Source organism: Anopheles nili, chromosome 3 (assembly GCF_943737925.1).
Source record: "Anopheles nili chromosome 3, idAnoNiliSN_F5_01, whole genome shotgun sequence".
NCBI lineage: Eukaryota > Metazoa > Arthropoda > Insecta > Diptera > Culicidae > Anopheles > Anopheles nili.
This window is the reverse complement of record NC_071292.1, coordinates 48,235,232-48,261,497: the sequence shown is the minus strand read 5'-3', so window position 1 is coordinate 48,261,497 and position 26,266 is coordinate 48,235,232. Positions and strand designations below refer to the sequence as shown.

At 46.2% G+C, this 26,266-nt stretch overlaps 1 protein-coding gene across 1 annotated transcript in view; it reads left to right on the top strand.

The window, feature by feature from the left end:
• Positions 1 to 26,266, top strand: part of LOC128724475 (uncharacterized) — a 137,633-nt gene that overhangs the window by 93,202 nt on the left and 18,165 nt on the right. Inside the window, exon 5 of the mRNA XM_053818199.1 lies at positions 10,330 to 10,387. Coding sequence (XP_053674174.1) covers positions 10,330 to 10,387 — 58 coding nt within the window. The remainder of the gene's footprint in view (positions 1 to 10,329; positions 10,388 to 26,266) is intronic.

The window sequence follows — 26,266 nt, the reverse complement described above, 5'->3', positions numbered from 1 at the left end:
CGCAAATATCCAAAAACAAGCACACACAACCGCATGCGTCGAACCACGCACCTCCCACACGCGGTTCCACCCGGTGGTGCACACACACACACGCACACAGAGCTATTACAGTGCCAGGAAAGACGAGGCCAGTGTACCGGAAAAGAACGCGCAGCTCCTTCCTGCCGTAGGGTGTTGGTCAGTGACACACGAGCGCTGGCAGTACTGCTTGACTTGGGCGGCTTAGCTTTTGACGGTTGATTTGGCGGCGTGTGTGTACCCTTCTCCCTTTTGGGTTTCCTTGTTCCGGCCCTCTTGGTCCCTGATTTTGGGCAAACGGTTATGCGAAAAAATGAGTTTCGTAGCAAAATCACGTTCCACATGCCACAGCTGACAGGAATGGGTGGGAAGCGCGTGTGAGAGTGTGGGGAAGGTTTGTGTCTTTGGAATTGCTTTCGAGAGCCATGCTGTTTCTTTGCTTCCGTGTTCTTTCGATTTCGCGATTGCTCCACCTCGATGACGTCAATGAGAGTGGTAGGGGTGCTCTGCTCTGCCGGGTTTGCCTTCCGTCGATGCGATGACATGGGCAAGAACCGTTCTGCTTCCGCTGTTGGTAGTAGCTCTTCTTCTATGGTTTCTTTTGGGCGAACGGAAATATATGAGCTACGTGTTCGAAGCACAAACAATGGATTTTTAATTGCCGTATAGCTACATGGCAGTGTGCAATGTTTGTGTCTTGTTTTTGTTGTGCAGGGAGAATGTGGAACTCTTTTGTTTACTAACTCATTTGGCTAAACACACAGGTTTTTGAGGGATTGCTTTTCAGGAAATAATAATACAAAGTGTAAAACAATGTAAATGATCAATGCGTTTATGCCTTCTATTTTAATAGATTTAATCGTGTTGATACCACGAGCTGTCAAAAAAGGCTTAAGCAATGATTCTTTTTGGTTAGCAATTTCAAACCAATATCTTCAGGGTTCAGCAATTTTCCTCATCAACTTTTATTTTTCTACATTAACTTCTTTTCCGAGTTAGGCCTTAGCGATCGTATGATACAAAAATATAAAGCCCTTTAACGAAAGCAAACCATAAAGTTAGCCAACTCTTGGCAGAAGCAGTACCACTTTTTTCAGCTTAAAGCTTTTCTTTCAACCACACCCGGGTCAATTGATGCATCTTTGATCTTCACAAACTGCCTAGCAAACGGTTTTTGTGGCTCTCCTTCTACAGTCATCATGCAAAATCCTTACCCTGGGTTGACTGCTTAAGAACTGAACCAGCACTTGCACTTCGCAAGCGGTAAAAGGTAGCAAAGAAAAAGAAACCGATGACGAAAGCAAAAACAGAGACGCTCGCACTTGAACGCACGTTACCCCCGAGAAAAGCCAACGTGCAACGCAAGATTTCGATCCACCGGCCGATTGTTTTCCATCGGTGCTCTTTTATCCGGCCAGACGCAAGCTGAGGCCATTGTCTCGCCGGTTCACCACACACCGACACACACACGCGTGTCCTTCGAACCATGAAAAATTGCAACCGGGAAGGGCCGGCACGCCGTCAAGCGAACGTCTTTTGTGTTTCGCCGTGACCTTGCGTGCGGAAAATCCCTCTTGACCCAGGGCGTGCGTTTTCATGGCACTGACCGGTGGAGCAAAACAAAGCCGCCAACTCGTCAATAGGACGGGAAAAGAATAAAAGTCTGCATGTGTGTGTTTGTGTGTGCGTGTAATTTTCGTTCATTCTTTTCCCAACCGAGCGAGCTATCATCGGCCAGCATCGCGATGGCGTTTGTCGCCACCATTCGGATGGAATCCAATTTTTAATAAACTCCCACCAATCGTTGCCTTGGGAGTTCATCGCCCATTTGCTGCGGTTCGGTCGGTTGGGGGTGCGAAAATGTTGTACAAACCGTTCATCGCGCACATGTGCGAACGGTGTTTGCCCTGGGTTTGCAATCCAACGCCCTCGGGGACGCCGTTTAGCGTGGAACGAACGGATTACTGCGCTTGAGCGTTTGGCAGTCGGTTCGCGATTGAGTCATGGGTTGAATCGACTGATAGGTTTCCCCCTACTGATTCATATCGCACAAAGGACAAAGCCGTGGACAAACACTCGCCAATAAAGATGACTCATTTACTGTGGGAAAATTCCTAATGGTTGGAATAATATCTTAGTGATCCTAAAGCTTATTATTTTTTTATTTATATATCTGTTTTTTTTTTGGGGAATATTAATTTCCCCTTGTTTCTTTATCTATTTTTACATCCGTTCGAAAATCATTGCCACACTTGATTTGGAAGAACATTAAACAGATGATACATGTTTTTCCACAACCGATATTTTTTCCAAAACATTGAAGAACTTGATTCTCCAAATAGCAGCTCTTATGCTCACATAAACTGTTTTCCCTTAAATTCTTATGATACCAGTTCTCCCCATCTGAAAGCGTAAATCAATCAAACCAAATCATTACGGGCTGTCTACCACACAAGGCCACAGATAGAAATGTTACTTCAAGCTTTCCCAATTCCAAACTCTATCATTTTTCCGGCGAATTCGCTTTCCACAGACATCCTACCGTTGATTGACAATTGTTTAACAAAAAAAATCCAAATATTCCCAAAACCCACCGCTCAGCGGCAGACACTCGTTGGATGCCTAGAGCAAGCACGCGAGATACGTGCCATGTGGCAGCGCGATGTTTGATCAATCATCTTTGACGTATCGCAAAGGCGTGATGCCATCAATCGGCAACCGTTCAAACGGTGCTGCAACATTGTGGTCGCGTCCGGGTGCGCGAAATAATTCATCTTAGCGCGTCCGCCGGTCGATTAATATAGAATCAATGATGTCTGTTCCCGGCCATGATTGACACCCGATGCTTGACTTTTGCGACCCGATAGCGCGCCACTTCGAGTGGAAAACGTTTCCATTTTCCGAAACATGCACGCTCCGACACCCGAACAGACGGCCATCGTCCAGAGACGCCTATGTCGGACGATGTCGTTACAGATGTGGGCAATTCTTGGACCACCCAACTGGGTGGGAAAATCGTCTTCTCTGCTTGCCCATGGCGTGGGTGAAGATGTGCACTGAAAACGGCACGTTATGCTTTTTGCTATGAATTTTAAAAGCGCGTCATCACCTGTCCCACACAAAACCCGGCTTCTGAGGGCTGTGGAAAGCCGGGCGCACGTGGGTGGTTTAAGATTACACACAAGGTGTTCGTCCTTCACAACTGCGCCACACGGGTTTCGGAAGCGCACGAACGATGAGTTTGTTTTTCCAGCCCCATGTCCCTACATTGGCCATCTGCCCCATTGAATCGACCATTTTACCGTCCCGAGTGCTCGCTAAGGATGAGTTATAGGATACTAAGGAGCTAGGACGAGTGCAGCAGTGTACCGGGAAATGCAACCGTCTGGGTAATGTTATGCACTCGAAAGGTGACGGGAGTTGCATTCTGGAACAGCTCCCTTGCACACGTCCTACACGTGGCAAACCTGCTCCTGGGAAGAATGTTCGCTCAAGCGATGCCGGCTCATCTCCTCGTAAGCTCGTTCCGGTGCAAAAAAAAACACTCACACTCACACATACCCCTAATGGATTGCTTGGAAAGCGAGATCCGACGGGGAAGTGAGACAGAAATATCAATTACTTTGTGTTGTACATCCCGGTCGGGTCAGAGGTAGAAAATAGCCTCTCATCGCCTTCCGGGAACGATCCTGGGATTGGGAGGCCAGGAAACGGACGCCGGATGACAAACTGGCCGGGTGATGGATTGTGTGAAACATCCATTCCCTGGGCGTAATCGCAGGGTGGCAAAAAAAGGGGTTGCTGTTCGATTTTGGCCCAAGTGATGGTCCTGATGCATGATGAAGCAGTGCCGTGGCTTCGATGAGCGTAACCGATTTGGAAATCTCCTCGATCCGATTACGGGCATGTGGGCATCGTCTCGTTGGGCTCCTTTATGTTGTGGGCCCATCCATGTACTCCCCGACGTACGGACCTCCGATGAAAGAAAAGGACGATTGTGTGACTATCGATCATAACCGTCCCAATGTTCGCTTTATTGCACGCTCGAACATTGACGCCACCCGTACGTTGTGGAATGCATGCATGCGGTGGTGTGGGAATTTTCTGCTGCCTGTGGGGAAAGATTCTTGCGAGATAATAAGAGCCACCGGTATGCTGGAATCTTCGAACCTGGGTCCCGGTGGAGATATGGTGCATGTTCAGCATGGCTTCCGAGATTCCAGCAAAGGCGCCCGGCAAGAATGGGTTGGGTTTTATCTTTCGCTTTATTGAAATTGGGTTTGTTGCGTTTTGTTCGTGTTTTTTTTTCGTTTACTCCAACAAGATGATGAGGTTGTTGGGATGTTTAGTTTTATCAATCAGCCTGAATGTAGGCTACATGCAGGATTCGGAGTAATCTTCTAATAGAGAGAATGTTTCATGTTTATCGTTTTTTTGAAGAGGCACTTAGAGCTCATACACCTTCAGATTATTTAATAAATAATTTCATTGATGAAGTGTAGCGTAACAATCCAAATTGCATAACGAGGAAGCGTAAAATGAATTCTAATTAAAATTCCTGTTCATCTTTTTATTAACGCACCATACGACTGCTGTAAAAACTTTGCCCATTACAGTACGTCCGCTCGTCGTAAAGGTCTCTGATGGTCGTGCCCGGTCAAAACTCCAATGATCAAACGAACTTCCGGGCGAACTTTGCGCCGACGAGTTTCACCTGTCGCTAGAGACCGCCGACGAATCGTTCAACCCAGTCCGTCGTGAAGAAAGTTCCCTCAAAAGGCGCTCATTCTTCCGGCATAGACTCGCGGGCTCGCGCACTTAATTGATACATTTGCGAGCGTTCGGATGCAATGCAAATTAGCTGTGCGTTTTCCTTCGCTTTCCATCGGGAGTTTCTGCCGTCCTGGGCAGCAGCTTTTGAGGCGACATGGGAACGAAACCGCTCTCGGTTGCGGTTGTCACGGGAACGCTCCCGGCAAGTTGTTGTTTTCTATTTTAAACATTCAATTCCACTTCCGTGCGCTCGGTGGCAAACTCTTTCGCAAGTGTAACTTTCATCGCAAGTGAATTTGGACTTTTCCGGGCTGCGTGCGGCTGAAAAACCGACGGGCTGAGGATGTTTGACGGAAACTACCCGACTCCATTGGTGCCATTTCTCTCCAGAGCCAGGTTGGCGTCGTAAGTGAAGAAGGGCAAAGGTTGTCGGTCTAGTTTTAATTAGCAAAATTGAAACTGTACGGATGTGGCGTACGCTTGTTTGCAATTTGCTTGCCATGGAACGTTGACAGGCGGTGCATATTTCTTTATTGCAGCTTAAATTGGACAATATTAAGTGCACGTTATATGCTATTCATTATTTCAAAAAATACTTTTTCATTGTTCTGACGGAAAAGGATAATTAAACAGTCTCGAATGTTTCCAATAGCGTTGCAATAAGAGCTCAGTTTGATGAAGTTTTAAAAGAGATTTGCAAAAATGGGTTCAGGAAATATCTACAGCTTCCTTTCAATCATTTAAGAGTGTTTAATTACTCTAAACATTTGCTTTACCAAAAACGTTCAATTATTTTTTTTCTTTATGAAAAGGGTTGCAAAAAGCCCTTCAACAATACAGGTTTGCATCCTGACATACACGAAGCGAAGAAAAAAAAAACATCAAGCACCTCAGATTTTCTGCACACTTTTCCCAGCTGCGCTTTTCCGAGAACAAGCAGCTTACGTTTCCCGGTGCAACGGGCAACGGTACTCTCATCAGCCGGTGGAATTATCATCGAATGGAAAAACCGCCCGGAAGGCAGCCTGCAATCAGAGGGATTATATCAGATCGCAATCACTCGCGACCAAGTGCTCGCGAGCGCTGGAATCGGTTCCTAGAAGGAGGAGTTTTTTTTTTCAAACGCCAAAAGGTGCAGAAAAAACACACCCAACCTAAGGCATTCACACACACACAAACGAACACAACGAGGCCGTGAAGGTCTGAAAATAGAAGCGAAGGTTGCGAGCCTTATTTTCTGCTTGTAGGCGATTCGCCCGTTCCTCCTGACGGTTTGACATCGCTCAAAGGGAAAACACTTCTCATTTGGGACATCCGTGGAATTCGTGTACATGTACCTGCACGTGGGTGTGTGTATGTGTGTGTGCAAGCTCCCTCGAAGAATGCAATACCAGCAGCATCCTAGAAATGCAGTGATGCAGAAAAAATGATTGGAATGTTGTTTCCCAAGCTCGCGCGCGCGCGCGCTCGTACACACACTCTCGCGTCCAACTCATCGTCGAAGGAAGAAGAAAATCATACGACAGGTTAAAGAGGAGAGTACAAAAAGAGGAAGAAGACAAAATAGAAAAGAAAGCAAGAAACACGACCTCCGAGCTCGCGACGAGCCGCAAATCTGTGCGGACGTGACGGAGGTGAGCGCTCGTAACGCTTTCCAGGAAGCGGCCCCAGCTCGAGTTGCTCCTATTCAAATCGCCGGGCGAAAGAGCGCAGCAAAGTTCACATAACGAGATTATCCTGCCGTGACCGGAAACCGGCGTGTCCGAGTGAGCGCGCTCGCGCACAGCCCGAGGAAAGCAGCATACTTGCCACTTCCGTTCGCTTCGTTTGTCTCCGTCGCCGCCGGTTGTGTTAAAGCTTCCCCGAGTCGATGGAGGCGCCTGGTCGTTCTCGCAGCAACCGGACCACTGCACACGTCGCTGGTTGTCTGATTTTTCTTCACATCCCCCAATCGTGCGATTGGACCCCTCTTTCATGCCCACCGGCTAGTGTCGTTGATGGGCTACGGGTGCGAAAAATAGCTGATGTCGACAGAGATGGATACCAGAATTTATGATAATTTAATCAATCATTGACTTGGACGCGAATGCGTCGCATCGCAGGAATCGCTTGTCACGGGCAGCGTTTAGACGCTGGCAGAGCCTTTTCAGCCCGCTGTACTCAGCTTCCTCACCTCACCATTCAATTATGTGATGTGGGAGTTGTCTTTTTTTTCCTCCCCTCCACCAGTAAATCGAAAAAGTTCGAAACCAGAAGCGCAAAGGGCGCTCGGGCATGTGGAAATGGCTACTATCTGGTGTGGGCAGGAGAGAGGTCGCTGAGCCTCTGTCTGGGAACGGGGTGACTGGGTGCTTGAAAGTACATTAGAAAGTCAAGAGCTCAACTCATCGAGTTCGTTTGACAAATGCTGCTGCTGGCGTGTTTGATCGGTCGCCCACACACGCTCGGCGCCTCGTTGCGTATCCTTTTTTCTCGTTTTCTTTTCCGCTCGTTCGAGCGGATGTCCGCATCTCCCACTCCAAAAATCACGACCCCAAACGGGGCGACCGATTTGCTCGGATTGCTTGCGGCTTTCCGGTGGGCGGACAGCACAATGGGCGTTTTGGTGCGGAGTTGGGAAGCAAATAATGAGATGGATTGAATATGGTTGGGCGTTTTGTTTGTGTAACATCATTTTAAAAACGGGCCATTGGGCTTGTAGAATGATTCAAAAGTTTTCTTTTTTCAACTCGAACACAGTCGCTGTCGTCGGACCCTAGGCAATTTTAATTACGTTAATTTATTCGCGAAATGTTTCGCATTATGTGCGCATCGGTGGAACAATTTACGAAATGTCCCGCGAAATGGAGCGGCAATTCATCGATTGATGTCGTTTTATCTGAACCACTCGTGGCTCTGAGCTCTTAAATGGTTTTGTGTAGGTTGTTTCTTGTTTTTTCTCGACTATTTTTCATATTACCTTCTACGTGGCTGTCATGCTCCATAATTTGTTGGCCAGCTCGGAGTGCATGGAGTGAAATTTTCCGATCGCGATTGGGTGACTCTCTCTCTCTCTCTCACTCTTTCTCTATTTTTCTTTCCCTCTTTATTGCGAGCTAGCACTGCTGTGACAATACGCGGGTGTCGAACAGCTCGAAAGGGTGAAAAACCTTCACTCTGCGAGCGCTACCCACGACTCCGTTGAGTGGATTGTTGAGGTTTTGCGTGGCTGGGGGTCATAAAATTCTGCACCACAACAAAACGAGCCTTTCTCCACCATCCATCCCACACCGCAGTACGGCCATATGGGACTAATGACGATGGGGTCGTTCACATCGCCAATGTTCTGCTTTTCTATTCCGCCCATAAAAGAACGCGAGAGACAGAGAGAGAGTTAAATTTTTTTAAACATTTTTAATGTCAACTCTAGTCGCCCTCTGGGTGCAGGATCGCGATCGGTCTCGTCGCTACATGAACGAATGAATGTGTATCTCTGAGTGATGGTGTTGAACATCGCCAAACGCTTTTCAGCCATTCCGTGATTCGGGCAGTTATTAGATTCGTTAGTAAAATATTACTCGCCTCACATGTTCGTGCTTCGTAGGGGTTTCGAGGAAAATGATGGCTTGCAAAATATAGAATGCACCGCGTGAGAAAGTCATGTCGAGGAAATGTTTGACGTGTGCATTGAGTCTATATTGAATTGCGACTAAGCGTAATTATTTGAACCTGATGTAGTGCAATTATGGTCCGATGTGAGTGATTGATTTAAATCCCTTTTATCCCCCAATCTGTTTTACAATTTGGTCAGGCAAAGCAAATATTCGATCAAACTTTTATTTTGATTAATTTGAAGGTGATAAATCTATCCTTCATTTACTTTTTCGCCAAAGTACCTGCCGCATAACCGTAACCGTGGGCTAATCATTTTAATTTACCATTCCGGATCGAACGGCCCCGAAAGCGGCAGGTTGCAAACTTAGCTGCAAATCCAGCCGGATCATCCGGCCTCGGGATTTCGCCAACCGTACAACGTGCTGCCTTACGGCGGTCGATTAGATTACTCAAAACCCGTCGCGTAAACGATACTGCCAAAGTCGATTACCGATCGATTATCGGGCGGGTCCGGTGCTCCGTGATGATGATGGTGATGCTGATGATGCTGATGTCTTAGCCGATGATGGATAAATCCCGCAGCTGCCAGGATGCCACAAGGGGGTTGGAAGGTCGTGATTCGAAACTCGAAACGAACCCTCCAAAAGGCGAAAGCGCGCGCGCGCCCCCTTCGAAGCTCACAACGAGCTGATGGCCCCCGGAGCTAATCTCTTTTTTCGGGAGGAAATTGTACTCAGCTCCGTTCAGAGTGGAACGGGACTGGGTCGGAAAAGCGAGCGAAGTTGAGTGACGTAATGCCGTGGGATAAGCCATCCGTCGACACTCGATCGGACGGAAGATTTCCGGGAATCACAATCAAGCGATGAGGTAAAGAGCCAATCAAACCAGCCCGAGGCAGTACATTAGAACTTACTTGCCGGTGTTGTGTGTTCTATTTTTTTTTGGTTGCGACGTGAGACACCTGTTGTCCCTGGGGCCATTCAATTCAAGGGTGCGATCGTTATTCTGCCGTGTTTTGCGATTTGCGCGTTGAAGTATTTTATGCATTAAATTGGACTATTTTCGAAACCCTAAATTGTCGATTGCGCTTTCTTTTTTTCGAAACGATCCTGTGGTCTTTGGCTTATATATTTTTTTAAATGAATAGATGAAATATTGGTGGAAAATCATTCAACATTCAGAGAAATTTATCGCTCTTTGTTCTGCTCCAGAATGCACTTTTACACCTTTATTTCCTTTTATTTGTCAAATAGCTTTAACGTATAATGAATGATATGTCATAAATCTCTCTTTCAATAGTACAGCGCTATTATTGACCCTCCTGAAACACTCAAGCGTGATCATTTCGTTCGCACCACGATACTAAACGCTCACGCCTCTGCGAATTGGCACGCGATGCGCTCGAATGCAACGCACTCACACACCTTCACCAGGGGTTTCTGCCAACACTTCGGCACGGCCCTTTCGTGGTGCGATCAATGTACCGATCATCCGCTCAAGATCAATCACACCAACGAAAAAGAGAAAGTATCGTCCAACGCGCCCGATGCATCGATGCATTTCGAGTGCAAGATATTCACTCGTGTACACGTGTATGTGTGTGTGCGTGTATGTTTCCGTTCGTCTGCTGAAGAGAATCAATATTTTCCCCATCGCTGCGGCTTATTGACACTTCCGCCCATGAACCTGACTCCTGCCTCTGCCTCTGCTGTGTGACCCTGTACAACGGCACGCGAACACTTACACGCCACGGTTTCAGTTTCATTTACTACCGTCCCCCTTTTCCTCTCTCATTCAACCCCCCCTCCCCCCACCCAAAAGCCCGTATAGTGGGCGTGTTGCAAGGGAGCGAGTGTCGCGCGCGCGGAAGATTTCCTACGCCGTAGAAAATGCAACGAGTGGCGCGCACGGATTCAGTAGTACGGTATCGTTGTCTCGTTACAGATCGCGGACGTCGCCACGGTGGAAACGACGGACAGTTCGAGCTACAAACGACTGATATGTAAGTACAACTCGCATTTATTTCCCCGGTCGCTTCACAAATCTCTTGCCAGCGAAAGAAAAAACTAAACCCTTCTACCTTGTGCTAAAAGGTCGAGAATGACGAATCCCGGCCCTTTGGCTTTGGGCTGTGTGAAGTGTGTAGATGCGCCTGGTTCTGTAGTGGTTTCTCGGGTCGGCATTAATTCGGCATCGAACACAAATAGTGTGCACGGTTATGCAACGAAGCTGGCCACCATCGCGCGATTATGAAAAGTAGCAGCGTGAAAGGGACGCTAGCGATCGTGAGTGGTGCATTTTATTCAGGTTAAAACACCGTTCTACCCTCGAACGCAACCCTTGGCAATGTTCTCTCGCACCCTGTGTGTTGTTTTGGTGCAAATTCGTTTCTCCGAACCGATGATTTGGCCATGCGTGCAATGTCACTCCCGGCCTCGGACGCGGGACAGTGTGGTTTAATGTCACCCTTATGGGGCGTGTTTGTGTGCGTGTGTGTCGGTTACATGTGCCGCTACGATGCACTCGATTGCCACCACACGGTGCATCGGAAAAGTGCCCAACGAGGGGTGGCAAGTGGCCAGTGCTGGCGGCCTTTGTGATGTAATTGGTAATAACTCACATTCGAGACGGCCCCACGAGATGTAACGAGAGATGCCGACCCCGTAGCATGGTGGTTCGGTTGAACAGAGAAGTGATTATTATTGTTTTGACAACGAAACAAAAAACCGTCGGAATGTGATCTCATGATTTATTATCGTCGAGCTTACAACATCATGCTTTAAAAGATGCTTTTGTTATATCGCTGACGTACGTTGTTTGAATGGTGATGTTTTAGTCATTTCTGGTATGTGATTATAAAAATATTCATTCGCTCGTTTGATCATTTGTGATGCTATATGTTCACTAAACGAAATTATTTGCAAAGAAAATTTTGATATGTTTTCTACACCTGTATGATACCTTCAAATTATGTATATCTAAACATTAGCATACAAGTTGTGGAATTGTTTAATTAATACAATCTCAATCCAACGATAATGAGGCGCAAATTGTAGACTCATTTAATGGCAGCAATTATGTATGCCAAGCTAAGCTGAGCAACGTGCTTTTTTATGTATAAAGCCTACACAATTGTCAACGAACAACACCTCGAATGCTCCCGATCCACAGCATGGTACCCAATAAGTAGCACAAACAGTTAGAATAATAAACAATCTGATGCTTAACGTGGCGTAACTCTGCCGAGCCGCCGATTTCCACGAAGTACAAATTTTCCAACCGATCGCCGCGATGTCCGGTCGAATTGTCTAATTAAGCCCTCGGGCTATTATTTCTGTTGTCGAGCATCCGATCAACTTCCAGGAACTGGCAGTTCACATTCAGATTGACGTTGACGCAAGTAAACGTTGAGGGAAATCGAAATCCTGCCTCCGCCATAAGGCAAACGGTCCACCCTCGCGATCCTCAAAATAGATGCATCGGTAGAATTAGAACTGTCTGCAACTTACCAAGCGCTTCCGGGCGAACCAATCTGAGGGTTCAAAATTGCCTTCGAAGGGTGCTGATACAAATAAGCAAACACGATGGACCCTTCGTTTGGCAACGAAATTTCTAATCCAAACCAACAAACAATCCTTGTTGGAAAGGATGCACGACAAGTGGTGCGTTTTATCGTCAACGAACTTCCTAGGTAGCTGAACTCCCTACCAGTAGTGTGTATGTGTGTGTAAAGGATACAGCGAGCGAAAAAAAACTCCTTTAATTAACGCTAATGAATTTTCAAGAATAGCCGAGATGGCCCTGCGACTTCACGCCGGTAACCATCACTTGTCGTTGCTAGCGGAGCTATTTTTTGTTGTTTTTTTTTTTTGCTACTCTACCGGAGCAGTGTCCTGCTGGGGGTGGCTTTTCTGCCATCATCACCGAGAGTTCCTTCACTCGACGTGCGACGGGCAAAAGGCTTGTGTCGCTTGTTTCCGAGTTGTTTTTGCAAAGGTTTTCTCTGCTTCTTTATGTCGCCTCCCTTCTCGGCTGTCTGTCGCTATTTCAATTCCACCGGGACCGGGGGACAATTAATCCCCGCTAATTAGAAATGGATCTTCCTGGAAGTGCTGCTGGTACACGCATTTTCGCTCGCCAATTTCAGCGAGGGAAATTGATTGCTTTCCGTGCGGCGTGCTTGACGGTGATTTTCGGTTTAACCGGTCTCTAAAGTGCCATTCAGATTTTGTAATGTGGTTAGATTAACTTTTTCTGAGATTTTTTTTCATAAATCTCCCTTTTTGAAAAATCTTAGCTTGTCAGCTTATTTGACCTGCCTTTTTTGAATTTCTGCATGAAAGCAAACGCTCTGTTTTTCTGAGTGGGTAGAACCATCTTCAAAGATGGATATTTCACATTTATTAATTCAAACAGATTCTTACAAAGTTACCACAAAACTTGAACACTGCATTATATGTTATTTGAGTATGCATATTTCTAAACGTTATAGGTTTTATATCTGAATCCTTAGCAATGTTTTTGTGCTGTGCCTTTCGTGTCGGCAACGCACGCAATGGTGAGATGCCAGCAAATAGCTTAGGCATGAAAAATATAACCTCCAGCATCGGTAATTTGTTAATCTGTTGGGTAATTATTTTAATTGCTCGCTTCACGTCTGACAACAGACCGGATCGGATCGTATCGACAAGGTCAGTGGTAGTCAAAGCCGTCAGTCGTTCACACACACGCGTGCCTGTGATCATGCCTTCCGTTTATGCAAAGTGGCCAGGCGTGAGTACTCGAAGCCTTGATTGCCAATGGGGTCAGGCGTCGAATTGCCGTAAACGTCCACTGTCGAGATACCACGGAGTTGTTGTTGAGAATGGAGGATTTGTTCTAGATGTCCAGCGATTAGCACATGACAACTTGCTCATCTAGTTGATGCATCTATTAATTTACACACTCGGTGTGTTGTATTTTATCCATCAGAAGTTGTATCTCCTATCGCATTGCGTTTGATTCAATCGACTGCCCGACAAAAGCCGAACGATCGTGATCTGTTTAATGCAGAGTTTCTTTTCATTAAAATGCATAATTAAACCACACTCAATTGAAATTATTTATGGACATATGATCGTAAAAGATACAGTGTTAAGAGAATGTGTTTCATACTTCAATTATTTGATGGAACACTCACAGCTGCATGCACTCATGTTTTCTAATTCCTACTACTGCTCTCGCTTTATTTTATCTAGCAGTACTTCAGCTATAATCTATTGCTGTCTATTAAAATCTACTAATGCATTGGTATGCACTAAATCGATAAATTTTTATTGTCTAATAGCTCTATAATAATCCTTGTTTCTCATTACGTACCAATCAAATATATTCATATGGAGTTTAAGAAATTTTTGCTTGCATAACCTCTATAGATATGATTACCTACATTTTGCGTTAAGTAAAATTCCCACAAAATGGTGAAAAGTATGAATTCAGAGTCAGAAGACGTAGTATTCTGGAAAAAAGAAAATTTTCAGTTTGTTATCACCATAGCAAGACTCTCAAAAAGTACTTCTAAAGTATCTGATCGATATTTTGAGCATGCAAATGACATTCACAATGCATCATTCAATGACAATGGGTTTCTTTTCAAATTCGAACAAAGTAGCGAGCAAAAGTAACACTATTGCTTTCTAGTATATAAAGTATTTATTCAACACTCGAATTACCCCGATCAATTCATACCAGTTTGTTGTTTTTCGTTTAACCTAAAAATAGATTAGCTCTTTTGTCGGTTATCGAAAATGCGTCGGTCAAGCGGAATTATAACAATCGCTTCTAATCTTATCTCACACCGCTATAGTTTGAGCTGAACCACACGACAACGTTCTTATTACGACACGACCCACTCCCCGAAAGTAGCTGTTTTTCAACCTTCACCACACACACGATCGATCCTCGCCCACATCGAACCAACCACCCCCTGCAGTGGTCCGCTCAATTTTCCACCTCACAGCTCACACACGCACACTGTCTGTTTTCTCGAGCTGCGACGTGTCGAAACGGTAGCCGTCCGAGAAACGCTCGTCCAGCATCTCGAACACACCATGCCAAAAGGACGAACCCTTGGCTCCGCATCGTTACGAGCGGATAATGACGCCGGTGGCGTTACTGACCAAACGCGACCCCGAGACGTCCCAAGTCCAGTCTGGCTCAACGCCACGACCTCCCCTGGCAAACTCCCGGGCGGAAATTAACCAATCCAGTGGTGCGTTCGATACTTTGATTGCCACTTTGCGCAAGCATTTAATTGAGTTTGCTACACGATGCACGAGCCTGCCACCCGCTGAGGTGCCGTGCAGCACTTCAAAATGACCTTCGCCCGATCCGGAAACATGGTGCGTCCCGGCGGAATTGCGTTTGGTTGCTTGCAGTACTTCGCTTCGGTTCGGGAAAATAGGAAGCTCTCGAACCAGGCGCCTCCACCGTGCGTCCGGTAAAGGACATTCCGGAAACGACGCTTTTGCGCCTCTTCTCTGCCACGGGAAAATGCAACCAGTGTGTGGGTGTGTTGGGTGTGTGCGTTTGCTAGGAAAATGCCTGCCTTTTGTGTGGGCGCTTTTCGCTCAATTCCGAACCACACCACGGCGTTTCCGTGACCAATCATTTGTGAAAGGCATGTTCCCGGAGAGCTGCGTTACTGCAATGAACCGACGCAACCGTTTTGGTGTGGTTGAAGCGGTTGAATTTGGGGAAAATTTGCGTCCCCTGCGTCGGTCTCTCAAATGACATTTACAAGCGTGCGTTAAAGCAGTGCAATAAACCATTCATACACGACGTGCAGATGCAAAGGGAAACCGATCGATTTAAGGGCTGTCCAGAAAACAACGGGCAATAAATTTGCCCTGACAAATCTTTAAAGCTCGTGGGATGTTGGAGCGAATCTGTGCCCTGCATTAATTATGCAACCGGGCAGGAAAATTGCAACACGAAAGGTAACATGCCCGCATGCATGTGAAACCCGAGTGTGGTTCTCCACCGGACGCTGGACATCTGCCAATGTTGCTGACAAATGGGGTCTCGCCCTTCCCTGTTAAAGATTCATCTTTCAACGCGCCGTTTAGTTTGGTGTCATTAGCATCGCATGCCTCCGTAGCTTCGTAGCGCTTCGTGTATTTTCGGTAAGGTGTGGGTGATGAGAGCGTTCTTTTTTTCCTATCTCTTTTTTTGCTTCATGGCTGCACGGGAAACATAGTAATTAATCAATTTTATGGTGCAGGTGGAAAAACACATTTTTAACCGGTCGAAACGGTGCCAAACGGTGGAAAAAATAGTTTTTGGGTGAAATAGTTTCAAGACCATCGCATGATTGCGTGCGTTACCAAACGCTAGCCATCTATTGGCCTCGTTTAACGAGACTTTTTATCTGTTTAACCTTTAGCGGTTGCTCTCACGGTAGTCAATGTACGTGCGAGAGTCCCATTCATGGACCGTTTTTGCAGGTTGGGAATCTATCGAGCGTTAGTTGTGAAGTTTACCACTTTACATAGCACGTAAGATAGCGGAATAATTGTTCTTGTATTTCATTGCAACTTTACAAAAAACAGTAGCATATAAACCATATAAACAAAGCATATACACTAGACACATGTTTCGGTCGCTTTCGATAATATAAGTATTCCTATATAAAAGTTTCATTGTTTGTGTATAAATTTTTTTAAAATAATTGTAATTTGTAATACAGCACCTCTTACTAAAAACAAAGGAGGCTTAGCTTCAGTTTGCAAAATCAAGATATAGATAATGAGCATGTTTTTTCTTGAATTAACATCTTACATATTATGTCTCTTGAAATTTCATAACGCATATGTTGATAAGTAATATAATTATAATCGTTCATTTTGCCAATGATTAAAGCGTCGTTCAAATCATAACAAATCATTCGGGAGGTGATGAGGAATGATGAAATTACAAATAATGTTAATTCTATAGTATTCCCATTCTATATATTCCCATTCTGAAGGATTTTTTCAGATTTCCGGTCTCCCTAATTGCACAATTGCTCCAATTGCTGGTGGCAGTTTATCACGCGGGCACTCTAGCTACGCTCGGGGCACATCGTTTCGCTTAGCTATCGGCCAATCGATCGATTGATCGCCGTGTTTTCCCTGCGCTCTTTCAGCCCGCCCGCAACCCACCATCACGCCTTACACAAACTGTATCATTTTTCTGTTTTTTTATTTCCTCTATTGCTGGTATTATTATTTTTAGAGTCAGCTTTTTATCAGCTAAACCAGCCACCGGCACACTAAACAGGCGCTAATCGAAACGGCAGAATATACGTATGCGCCCATTTTCTTGTTCGCGCTTTTCACGTCCCTCGCTTGCCTGATCATGTTGTCGACCTTCCGGGAGGCCATCCCTTTGGAGGGCGCCCTCGAAACGTCCACCACTTCCGGTTGCTCGCGGCCAATCGATCTGGTTGGTGTGAAAGAGAAAAAGAGCGAATATGAAACAAAAACGAACCCATTTCACCCTCTGCTGCCGGTGGCACATGTAGTCATGCACTACTCCCCTTACAATCAAACGCCAATTTCCGTTCCGAATGATAAACAAACCCGGTGTGAATGGCGTTTCGGGGGTTGGGGTGAGAGTGTTTCAACGAAGAAAAAGGCCCGATACGATGGCTTTCGTATTGGCCAATATCGAGGCAGGGGACAAGGAACGGAGGATCGAAAACGCCATATTGCTAAACGACCTCGCCCGGTGTTAGTAAGGGTGGTTTTGGCAGAGAAGCGACACCGGTGGCACTGGGAAAAGGGCGGGTTCTTGTAGTCACGCGATAACGCGACAACTCACGGGGCCATCATTGGGCGATGAGTGTTTTCCACCTCACCATATACCCATGCCGGATGGTCTGTCGCCATTTTCATAACCTTATCTGCGGGCAAATATTTGCGTAGGAGAACGGTAAATAACTGGTGCATTGGAATGAACTTTCGCTTCCGTTCCGTTTAATGGGTAGGGGAGGTGGAGTGAAGAAATGTCCCAAAGGCGAAGGGCGACGCCATTTGACAGCTCTGTGGATCTCGAACGAACCATGGCGTTGCACTTTGCCTGAAGTCAGACATTTTGCCGTGGATGAGCCTGCGTTTGGCACGAATCGGAAAGTACTAGACGCTCCCGAAGCTTTAGCTGGACGAATAGAACATTTAGTGATCTTTTGTTATTCCTACGAGATGCTTTCTTTCGTCGAATGGATTAGTAAACCGTCACGGCGAGCCCACAGCGTAATTGGCTGCGGCTCCGTTAGAAAGGGGTCTTAACCGTGTTTCATGAATCGCTGATAGAAGAAATGGAGGAGAAAGTGTTTTAATTAAGAATAAATCTTTCCTCAACAGATGTCACAACGTAAATCAAATGCAAGAATCATGAAATTCTTCTAATCTACATCCATTACGATCTGCATTTTCCTATTTGTTAGGAAAGCTCGATTTACTGCACATCATTGAATTCATACAGCTCAAAGCGTTAGACAGCATTTGAAATGCTTATTTGAAACCCTTATTCGAGTGTTGTTCTTCAAATGGTTATAAAACAGTTTTATAAAAATCATAAAGAGATTTTGATGTTAATAATGCTTTCATAAAGGGTGTAAAATTTAGCCAATACCTCGTGGCTAAAATCATTATAAAAAGTTTTGCAAACTTTCTGAACGTTTCAATTCGTATACCTTGATTTATATAGCCAATCAATGGTTTGTCACATGCCGTTTTCTGCAACTGCATACCAACAAAAAAGGGTCCCGTTTTTCAAATGGTACTGCTCCATACGATCCCTTACGTTGGAAGATAATTAAGACGAGAGTTCATGAATGCTCTCATTGGCTTAATGCCAGTGTAATCCCAGCCTAACCCGAGCCCACTCATCGCCAAGGTTCACTTTAATGTGGAACTCTATTACGATAGGATTTTCCTCCGAAGAAACACACACACACACATTCTTCGTTCCGGATGCTGATGCAGACGTCAGCACCTACGGTACTTCCGCGCACGTCCCTTGTGGACAACTATTTGCATACTATTTTCTCATCCTTTCTATCCTTCTGCCATTCGTGGTCCGGCAGACCTTGATCGAGGCAGAACGTAACGAAGGACATTTTGGTTCGATCTATCGAGGCGAGCGTGCCTAAGTCCCAACGAATCCTTTCCCATCCAACCAAGCACACACACACACTCACACTCACACTCAAGCGCCCCGGGGCTACATTAAATGATTAATGTTATGTTTTTCCACTTCAATTAAATCGGACCGAACCGGCCCAAAGGCCCCTGAGGGCGTACGTTCGTGCCCGGATGTCTCCATCTCGTCCGGAAAATGCGCCCAAGGGACAGAATCCGTTCGGCCACCGGGAAACCCGTATCATGCCATGTAAACATGTTTGCACGGTCTACATGGCCGGCCTGACCACGTCATCCCGTTCGAGGGGAAACGTTTGCCCGATTCACGTGAGCAGGATGTGCGCGGCCGTTTGCGAGTGGTTCAAAATGAATGTTAAGCTAATTAAATGGGCCAAGCGAACGCGAGCCAACCGGTCGTAGTGGAATGAAAAATTCAGCTCCAGAACGCTAATCTGACACAGAGCCGTGGGTTTGAGGCAATCTGTGGAATATCCTTACTAGCGTGACCGTAAGCTAACTCGCTATCGCTATCGATGTCCCGGCTTTTCATCCTGGGTAAGGACGATGCAGCGATCTACCTTTACGGCGAAGGTCGAACGGAATCTAATTTGCTACACCATTAAACAGGATCGCGCGGGAAATCAGTGCTCTGATTTCCCGCGAAAAAGGACATGCAGTACGTGGACGTGGTTGATTGCAGTAGTGTAGTGCTTTTCCAGCAACACGATCCTGTTTTTTGCAACAGAAAAATCAGTAGAAAATTGATTACGTTCAAAACAACCTTACAACGCAGAGGAAGATGATGGATAATTTCGTTCTAATCCCCGGTTGGCGTGGTGGGAAAATCAAATTTTCCCCACCCGTATGGAACCGGGAAACTAATTTCCTTCCGTACGATGTCTTCCTGCCTGCGTACCGGACGGCGGATTATCTTCTTCCTGCGCGGGCCGAGTGTACCAGCGACCGATGTTTAATTTAATGCGTCTGATTAAAGCTTCGCTCTCTTCTTTTATCTCTTTTTTTTCTCCTTCGCGCACCACGTCAAGCGCGCTGAGGGTGTATCGAATTAAATCTGGTCCAACATCCACCCGCGCGCGCACACTCGGTGGACAAAAGTTGACGCTGGACGCGAACGCTGGACTTTCACAATTAAAAAGTTTCCCACAAAACCCCGGGTATGTGCGGGCCGGGCCGGGTTTTTTCGGTCGCGTGTTCCGCTCGCTTCTCTCGCTTCACCTCTTCAGAAGGAAATTATTTTCCAGCTGCGCGATCTGAAAGCGGCACGAACTTTAACCGTCCGAGAAGAGGCGAGTGTCGGTGAACAATCTCGTCAACCGGGGGTACGATAGCGTTGATGTCTTAAACCGTACGGCGCGAATTCCTAGCGCTATTCATGGTGGGCTGCTGGAGAAAAGTATTTTCATACCACTTTAGTGCAATATTCGTTCCACATCGATCTGGCTTTTTTTCTGGTTTCGTTTGTTTCGCTTTTTTTTCTTGGTTTCGTTAATATCATTCCCACGGGACAGTTCGATCGGTGATAGCAAGAATGCGTTGCTTCGTCAGACTCTGAATCGATCCATCTCAACTTGAGCTCCAACGCTCAGCTGAAAAACCTCGAAAACATCTCGAAACAATCAAGCGAACCGAGCCATGTTGAAAACGTTGCCCAAAAATGGAGACGCCTGGTCCTTCACGCTTGGTATCATTTCATGCCACATCCCACCAAACGCCCCGTCGAAGTTCTGTTATTTAAATATCTTCCGCAGGTTTTTGGCGTCTCTTTCATGCCGCTCGCTCGTCACGCGAGTTTCGCGGGAAACACAGTGGCAAGAAAAAATTAAGCATATCTAAAATTCCTTTAACGACCTACGGAAATATTGTGAATAATACAGGCACACACCCACGCACACAGAAGAGCCCGGTACATCGATAACGCGATCGCGAGGATGATGCGACCTTTAGGAATGTGGAGGGACCGGGCTAGGGCAAGGTGGGACGGTTGAATATTTCATCCGAGCACGAAAATGCTTCTGGCAAAGTACATCAAACAACCATTTGGTGAAATATCTATCAACTCCGCTAATTGTGCGGCTGCTGCTCGAATCGAAATTTATAGCCCTCCCGGGCCGCGGGTCGAGCGCCGTGAAGTGCAGGATTAAATATGCACCGCCCAGTGGGTGGAAGGAATGTTTCTTGGCCGGCGAGTTTCGCTTCTGCGCTTCATCCGCGAGCGCGCGACCCTGTGCTGCTCTTTTTTCGCTCATTTTCCGGCGCCATTTTATATCGTCCCGGGTGTCTCAATTATTGGGCGCGCATCGATTGAAACTGCGGTATATCACAATTAGTGTCGAATATGGGCACCGACACTTTGCACGAGCCGGGCTTTAAATGGATAAGTATAATAAATTGCGATTAAGTCGTTAGCGGGAGTAAAACAGGGAGAAGGACCTCTAGTTAAAAGGGTAAAGTGGAACATTATTAATCAGCCCCTCGTTCGCTCGTTGCTGGAGTGATGGTTTTCGCTTCGCAAGAGAAGTAGACCAGGGAATCGAGGCTTTTGTTCTCGTTATTCTTTTATGCATCTTTTAAGAAGTTAAAAGGACGTCCGTATTCGTTGAATTTTTTTTTAAACGTCTATTCAATTTATTCCTCTTGATGGAAATTGCTGTATAAATTGAGTATCTATGTTTAACAAATTCTTAGCTTCAAATAGTTCATTTAAAAATTAAAATTGTTCTCATCTTGCTTTTGCAAATGAGTATGCATCTTTTGTCTTTTAAATTCGTATGTCAATAAATGTCTTAATTAACCCGAACATAAAGCGTTGGGAATGTTTTTATCATCAACTTCTAAAGATAAGAACAAACCCCATTCCAACACAAGTATAGGATATTAGAGATAAAGCTGGCTTTTAATCTGAAACAAATCATCACCCAAAAGGTTACGCAACTGAAACAAACAAAAAAATATACGGATTTGGAAAAGCTAAAAAAATGAGCACCCTCGCCCAGCGAATGGTGTGGAATTATCTTGCATATTCCATTCACGATCGGAGATATTGCCCCACCAGTCTTATCTCGTGGCTTCCCTCATCTTGTCGGAAGCCGGACGAACGCCGAGTCGGTGTTTGAAAACGCCGAAAGCTTCGAAGTTGCACGAAAAAAAAGGATAATGAGCCGTTTGCAGCAAACATAAACGCGGACTAGCCGGCTCCTAAGCCACCCGAAAGCACTCATTAAAAAGGCTTACAGGTACCATAAAGGCATTACTCTTGATTGCGACTCTGGCGCGCTAGGATTAGTGCGTGCTGATGATGCGAACGGTAGGTGACCGTGGGAGGTGAGCAAAGGGAATCATAAACATTCCATCAATTACTCCATCCGTGACCGAATGAATGGGATAGAATGGATGGAGGCATAAAAAAGCAGAAACGAGTGAGAGAGCGAGAGAGACTGCGAAGGCAGAAAGCGAGAGAGAACGTGACAGATAGGTAGGATTTAATGGGCGTATAATTTTTAATGCTTACCTCCGGAAAGCCTTAAGTGTGGTGCTGCTAAAATGTGACTTCTTAAAATGGCGCTCCCAAAAGCACGTCCTTTGGGGGAGGAAAAGTTTCGAAAGCGTAACGAGCGAACGAGGGAATTAACCACCCTTTCTTACACGTGCGACTTGCAAAAAACGTGAATATCCACCCGTCAAATAACTACCTGCTGCTTGTGGTTTTCAAATATTATTCAAAAAAAACCACATCCACCGTCGTTTGAAGACGTGTGTGCTTTTTTGGTTTCCATAAATTGTGGATGTCTAAATATCCTATTACAAACACACCTTCGTGTACATCTTCGGCCGGTGCGACGATGGAGCGTTTAATAGACCATTGCCATGGCTTTATAGCTCCACACTCAATGGCTCCGTATCTTGTTCGGAATATTCCAAGAGTGCTGGAATCTTTTTTTTTGCTTCAGCTTTCCTTCCGAAAACATCAGGCGACAGCTTTCGAAATGCTAACAACGACGAAGGTGACTCTATTGCGGAAAATCTCATGTATCCTCGTCGAGAGTGAGGCCGCAAACGAATGCGAAAGAAATGTTCCTTCTCGCTCACGCTTTTAGTCCCGAAGGTTGCTTAGTTGTGGAGCACAGAATGTTCACACAGTACGTCGTAGTGTCCGTTGGTCGAGCCGCTTTTCCGTGCCAGAACGAAGCGAGTGCCGACATTTTTGTATCCATTTGGCGACCAGCAAGGATACACCCATACACACTCGATACGTAGTGGGCTTTTTGCGTGAAGAAGGGAGCTAGATTCATGATCAAAGGATAATGTACGTTCTGTTCGGATGATGATGAAGCCGTTGCATGACGACGACGACGGCAGTGCCGGCTGCGGGATCCCAAAAGGATTCGTTGGTTTCCGGAATTCATTTATGCATTCCTCTCGAATACGGTCGTTCTCGAGTAGGGAGAAAGTGGGACATGGTAAGAGAAAGGACATGACATGGTTGAGGTTATTCAGTGTCACTCGCACGAAGAAAACGAACCACTCGGTACCATACCGACCGAATCGGAGCCAAAGCTCAACCGAGCCCCCGTCCAAAAAAGGACACGCCCCCAAGGGGACATTCGCCAACAAACGAGGATTAAACTGCATTTTTGACACGACCCCCAACCCCAGAGAAAGGCTCCCCCCAATGGGGGGGTTTAAGCGTTGAGGTTAAATTACTGTCGCCTTCTCCGATTGTACCGTTCGGAACTATAGCTCCAAAACCGGCAGGATCCTGGAAGGCTGAACGATATCCGAAGCGCAAAGGACTACGGGTCGAGTTCGCTGCCACGCTGCTAATTCGATTCCGGGGTTGTGTGCCGGAAACGGGTGCAAAATTTTGTAACACCAATTAAACCGGAAACCGGAAATAGTGTGCCTTTTGGTTATGGTGGTTACGGTTTCGGAAACCCACTACCAACAACACGCGCCATTAGCGTCAATTAGCGTGTATAGCTCAATTACCAAAACGCTAGCCGGTTGGGTTGTTATTTTGTTGTCTAATTAATTCACACTCCCGTTCCGGGCTGCTGTCTCTGCTGACTCTTTCTGGTCTCTTTTCCGCTCGTTGGCGCTCCTTCACGCAATTAGGCAACGACAATACGACGAACCACTGCCGGGTCAGGACGCGATTATTAAACCCAACAGAGCCACATCAAACAGCCGCCTGCATATCCGGAAGGCGATCAAATCGGAAGCCCGATCCGGAACTGGTGCTTCCGTTTTAACCGCGCTCACTCGCAAAACCAATTCAAATCGTGCGGCAGGAACTTTCGGCAGATGCATAATTAGATGATAATTCGATTCACATGATGCCTTGGTACTGGACCGGGTTTTCGCCAGTGCTGCTTTGGTTGAGACCATTCTGTGGCATTTGCCATCCTTTTTGACTTGTTTCCAAGGCTAGGCAACATCCTTTACTCTCGGTGTGACCGGAACAAATGATTGGCTTTTTATACGTGCTTCGTTTTGTTCTAAAGAACGATCCACATGCCATCAAGGAGTAAAAATCAAATGCTTTTGATTCGGAAAATAGGTGAAAAATAATGCAGCGGCACTGAAATAACAAAAACCCCCGCAAAGACTCCCAATTATTGTGCCAGCGGAATGGGCGATTCTCTTCAAGCAAAAAAAAATCCCTCCATCGACAATTAATTGGCCCCGCAAGGATACAGATTCAAGCACACGAGCAGGACATTTCAGGAGGGCATGAGATAGGGAAACGTAAAATGTATTTATGTAGGTACCAGCTCCTGACCAGCGCTAGGGGGATTTGCTGCTGCAAACGGGAATTACTCCAGGGAAATACGGGCAAAGGATGGGAAAAAAAACCCTAGTCCATAAATATCCCTTCATTCGAGCGGAACCATTTGGTTCGGTTGCGTGAGGAGAAGCTTTTTCTCTCTCTCTCTCTCTCTCTCTCTCTCTCTCTCTCTCTCTCGATTTCCCAAATTTGTTTCGTTTCGTTTTGTGCGCTGCTGTGTCACGATTACGAGGTGTATCGTCTGCGTTTGATTGTTGTACCGTTGTTTCTTCCCGCTTTTTTTTTCATCCGACTGTGGTTCGATATTTTCCGAAACCACTGCGGGCCCGGGTTAGATAAGCAAATAAATCACTGCGGCCGTTTTAGTCCCGTACCCCCCCCTCCCCATGCCGGTTGGTCGCGCAAGCCGGGATCTATTTTGAAACTGCATCCGACGGAAGGCGCGACCGGAAGGATGTTCGGTGAAAAATTATTCAATCTGCAAATTGCATTAGTTACAGCACGGCGTGGATGATTTTGCTTTTTCGCTGAATTTATGCCGCTATTTTAAGCACGCTTGCGAGATGGTTTTGAAGGACGGCATTGAGTAGTTTGTAAATATGGGCGGAACGAAATTGCACGATTCAAATTTCGCTCTATCATGACGAGCTTCTACAATTGCGTGCTGTGTGGGTTTTGATTGGAGTGTGGTAACTTCACTTTTCATCAGAATTCTGCGCTTCAAAATTTGTTAATTTTTCCATCACTTGATCGCCCATCCAGTCTAGTACACTTGTGATTTCTCCGCTATGTGTTTCAAAATTCACTTCATTTGGTTTAAAATTGCACCAAAATATTGTACACACTCGCATCCAAAACAGGGCACATCCTGGCTGCACTTCAATTCACATCATTTCTGATGCGTATCTTCACTCTTCCCCATTGAGAGCAGTACATTAAAAAGGTAAAAGAAAAAACAAGTACGGCCACACAATGAACCCCACACCGACGGCAACGCTTCAGTTCGCTGGAAATGCACAATTACTTAGTGAGGTATGTACGCTTGCTCGAAACGACCATCTGGTTCTGCTTGCTCTTCTGTCGCCACCACTTCGAACTCCACTCCAGTCCGTAGCATGAAGCGCACTTGTAGCAAGCGAATCGCCCGGACAGACCCCAGCCACAACATCCCTGAGAGCTGATCAAAACTAATCTAGAGCCAATTAAAATTTCTCCCATCAACGCAATGCGCCTTCACGTCGACTCGGTGTTCCGATCTCCGACGAGCGTTGTGGAGTAATGAGATTTTCTGCCGCGCATCCTCCTCGCCACCCTCCCGGACAGGTTCAAACTTCCGCCAGCCGCCGAGGTGTCCTGGGAAAAGCTCCACCTCAGTGGTGCATTATTTCGTGCGCTCTGCATAAAGAAATATCACTTTGTCAGCGAGCAGAGCCCGGTGGATGAGATGCGACGGTTATTAAAAGTGCCTTCGTCGTTCTTTCTGAACAGCACACTCCCCCGGCCTTCGTTTGGGGTGGTTTCTACCCTTCCCATTTGTGGTCACGAACCGTCGTACGTTTTGCAACTTCAGGTGGATCGGAATCGGGGAGAAAAAATAAACGAGTGCATAAAAAACAAGTCCCACACCCACAACCGCTTCGAATACTTTGTTGCAGAGCTTTCCATTTAGCAATTGTCAGGTCCGTTTCTGACAGTTTTTGGCTGTTTTGGTTGCGATGGCGGCAAAGGATGCAGGTACATTGGGTACCTGGTCACAACGACAGCCACCCCAGGTAAGGACCTGTGCATTCGGGTGTTCCACTGACTCTTTCTCTCGGGAAGCTTTTGTAGGAGCTTATTGGGGAGCGAAGGATGGGTGAACTAGTCTGCACCGGGTCGGAGTAGAAATTAAATTAGCTTAAGTGGATTTCAG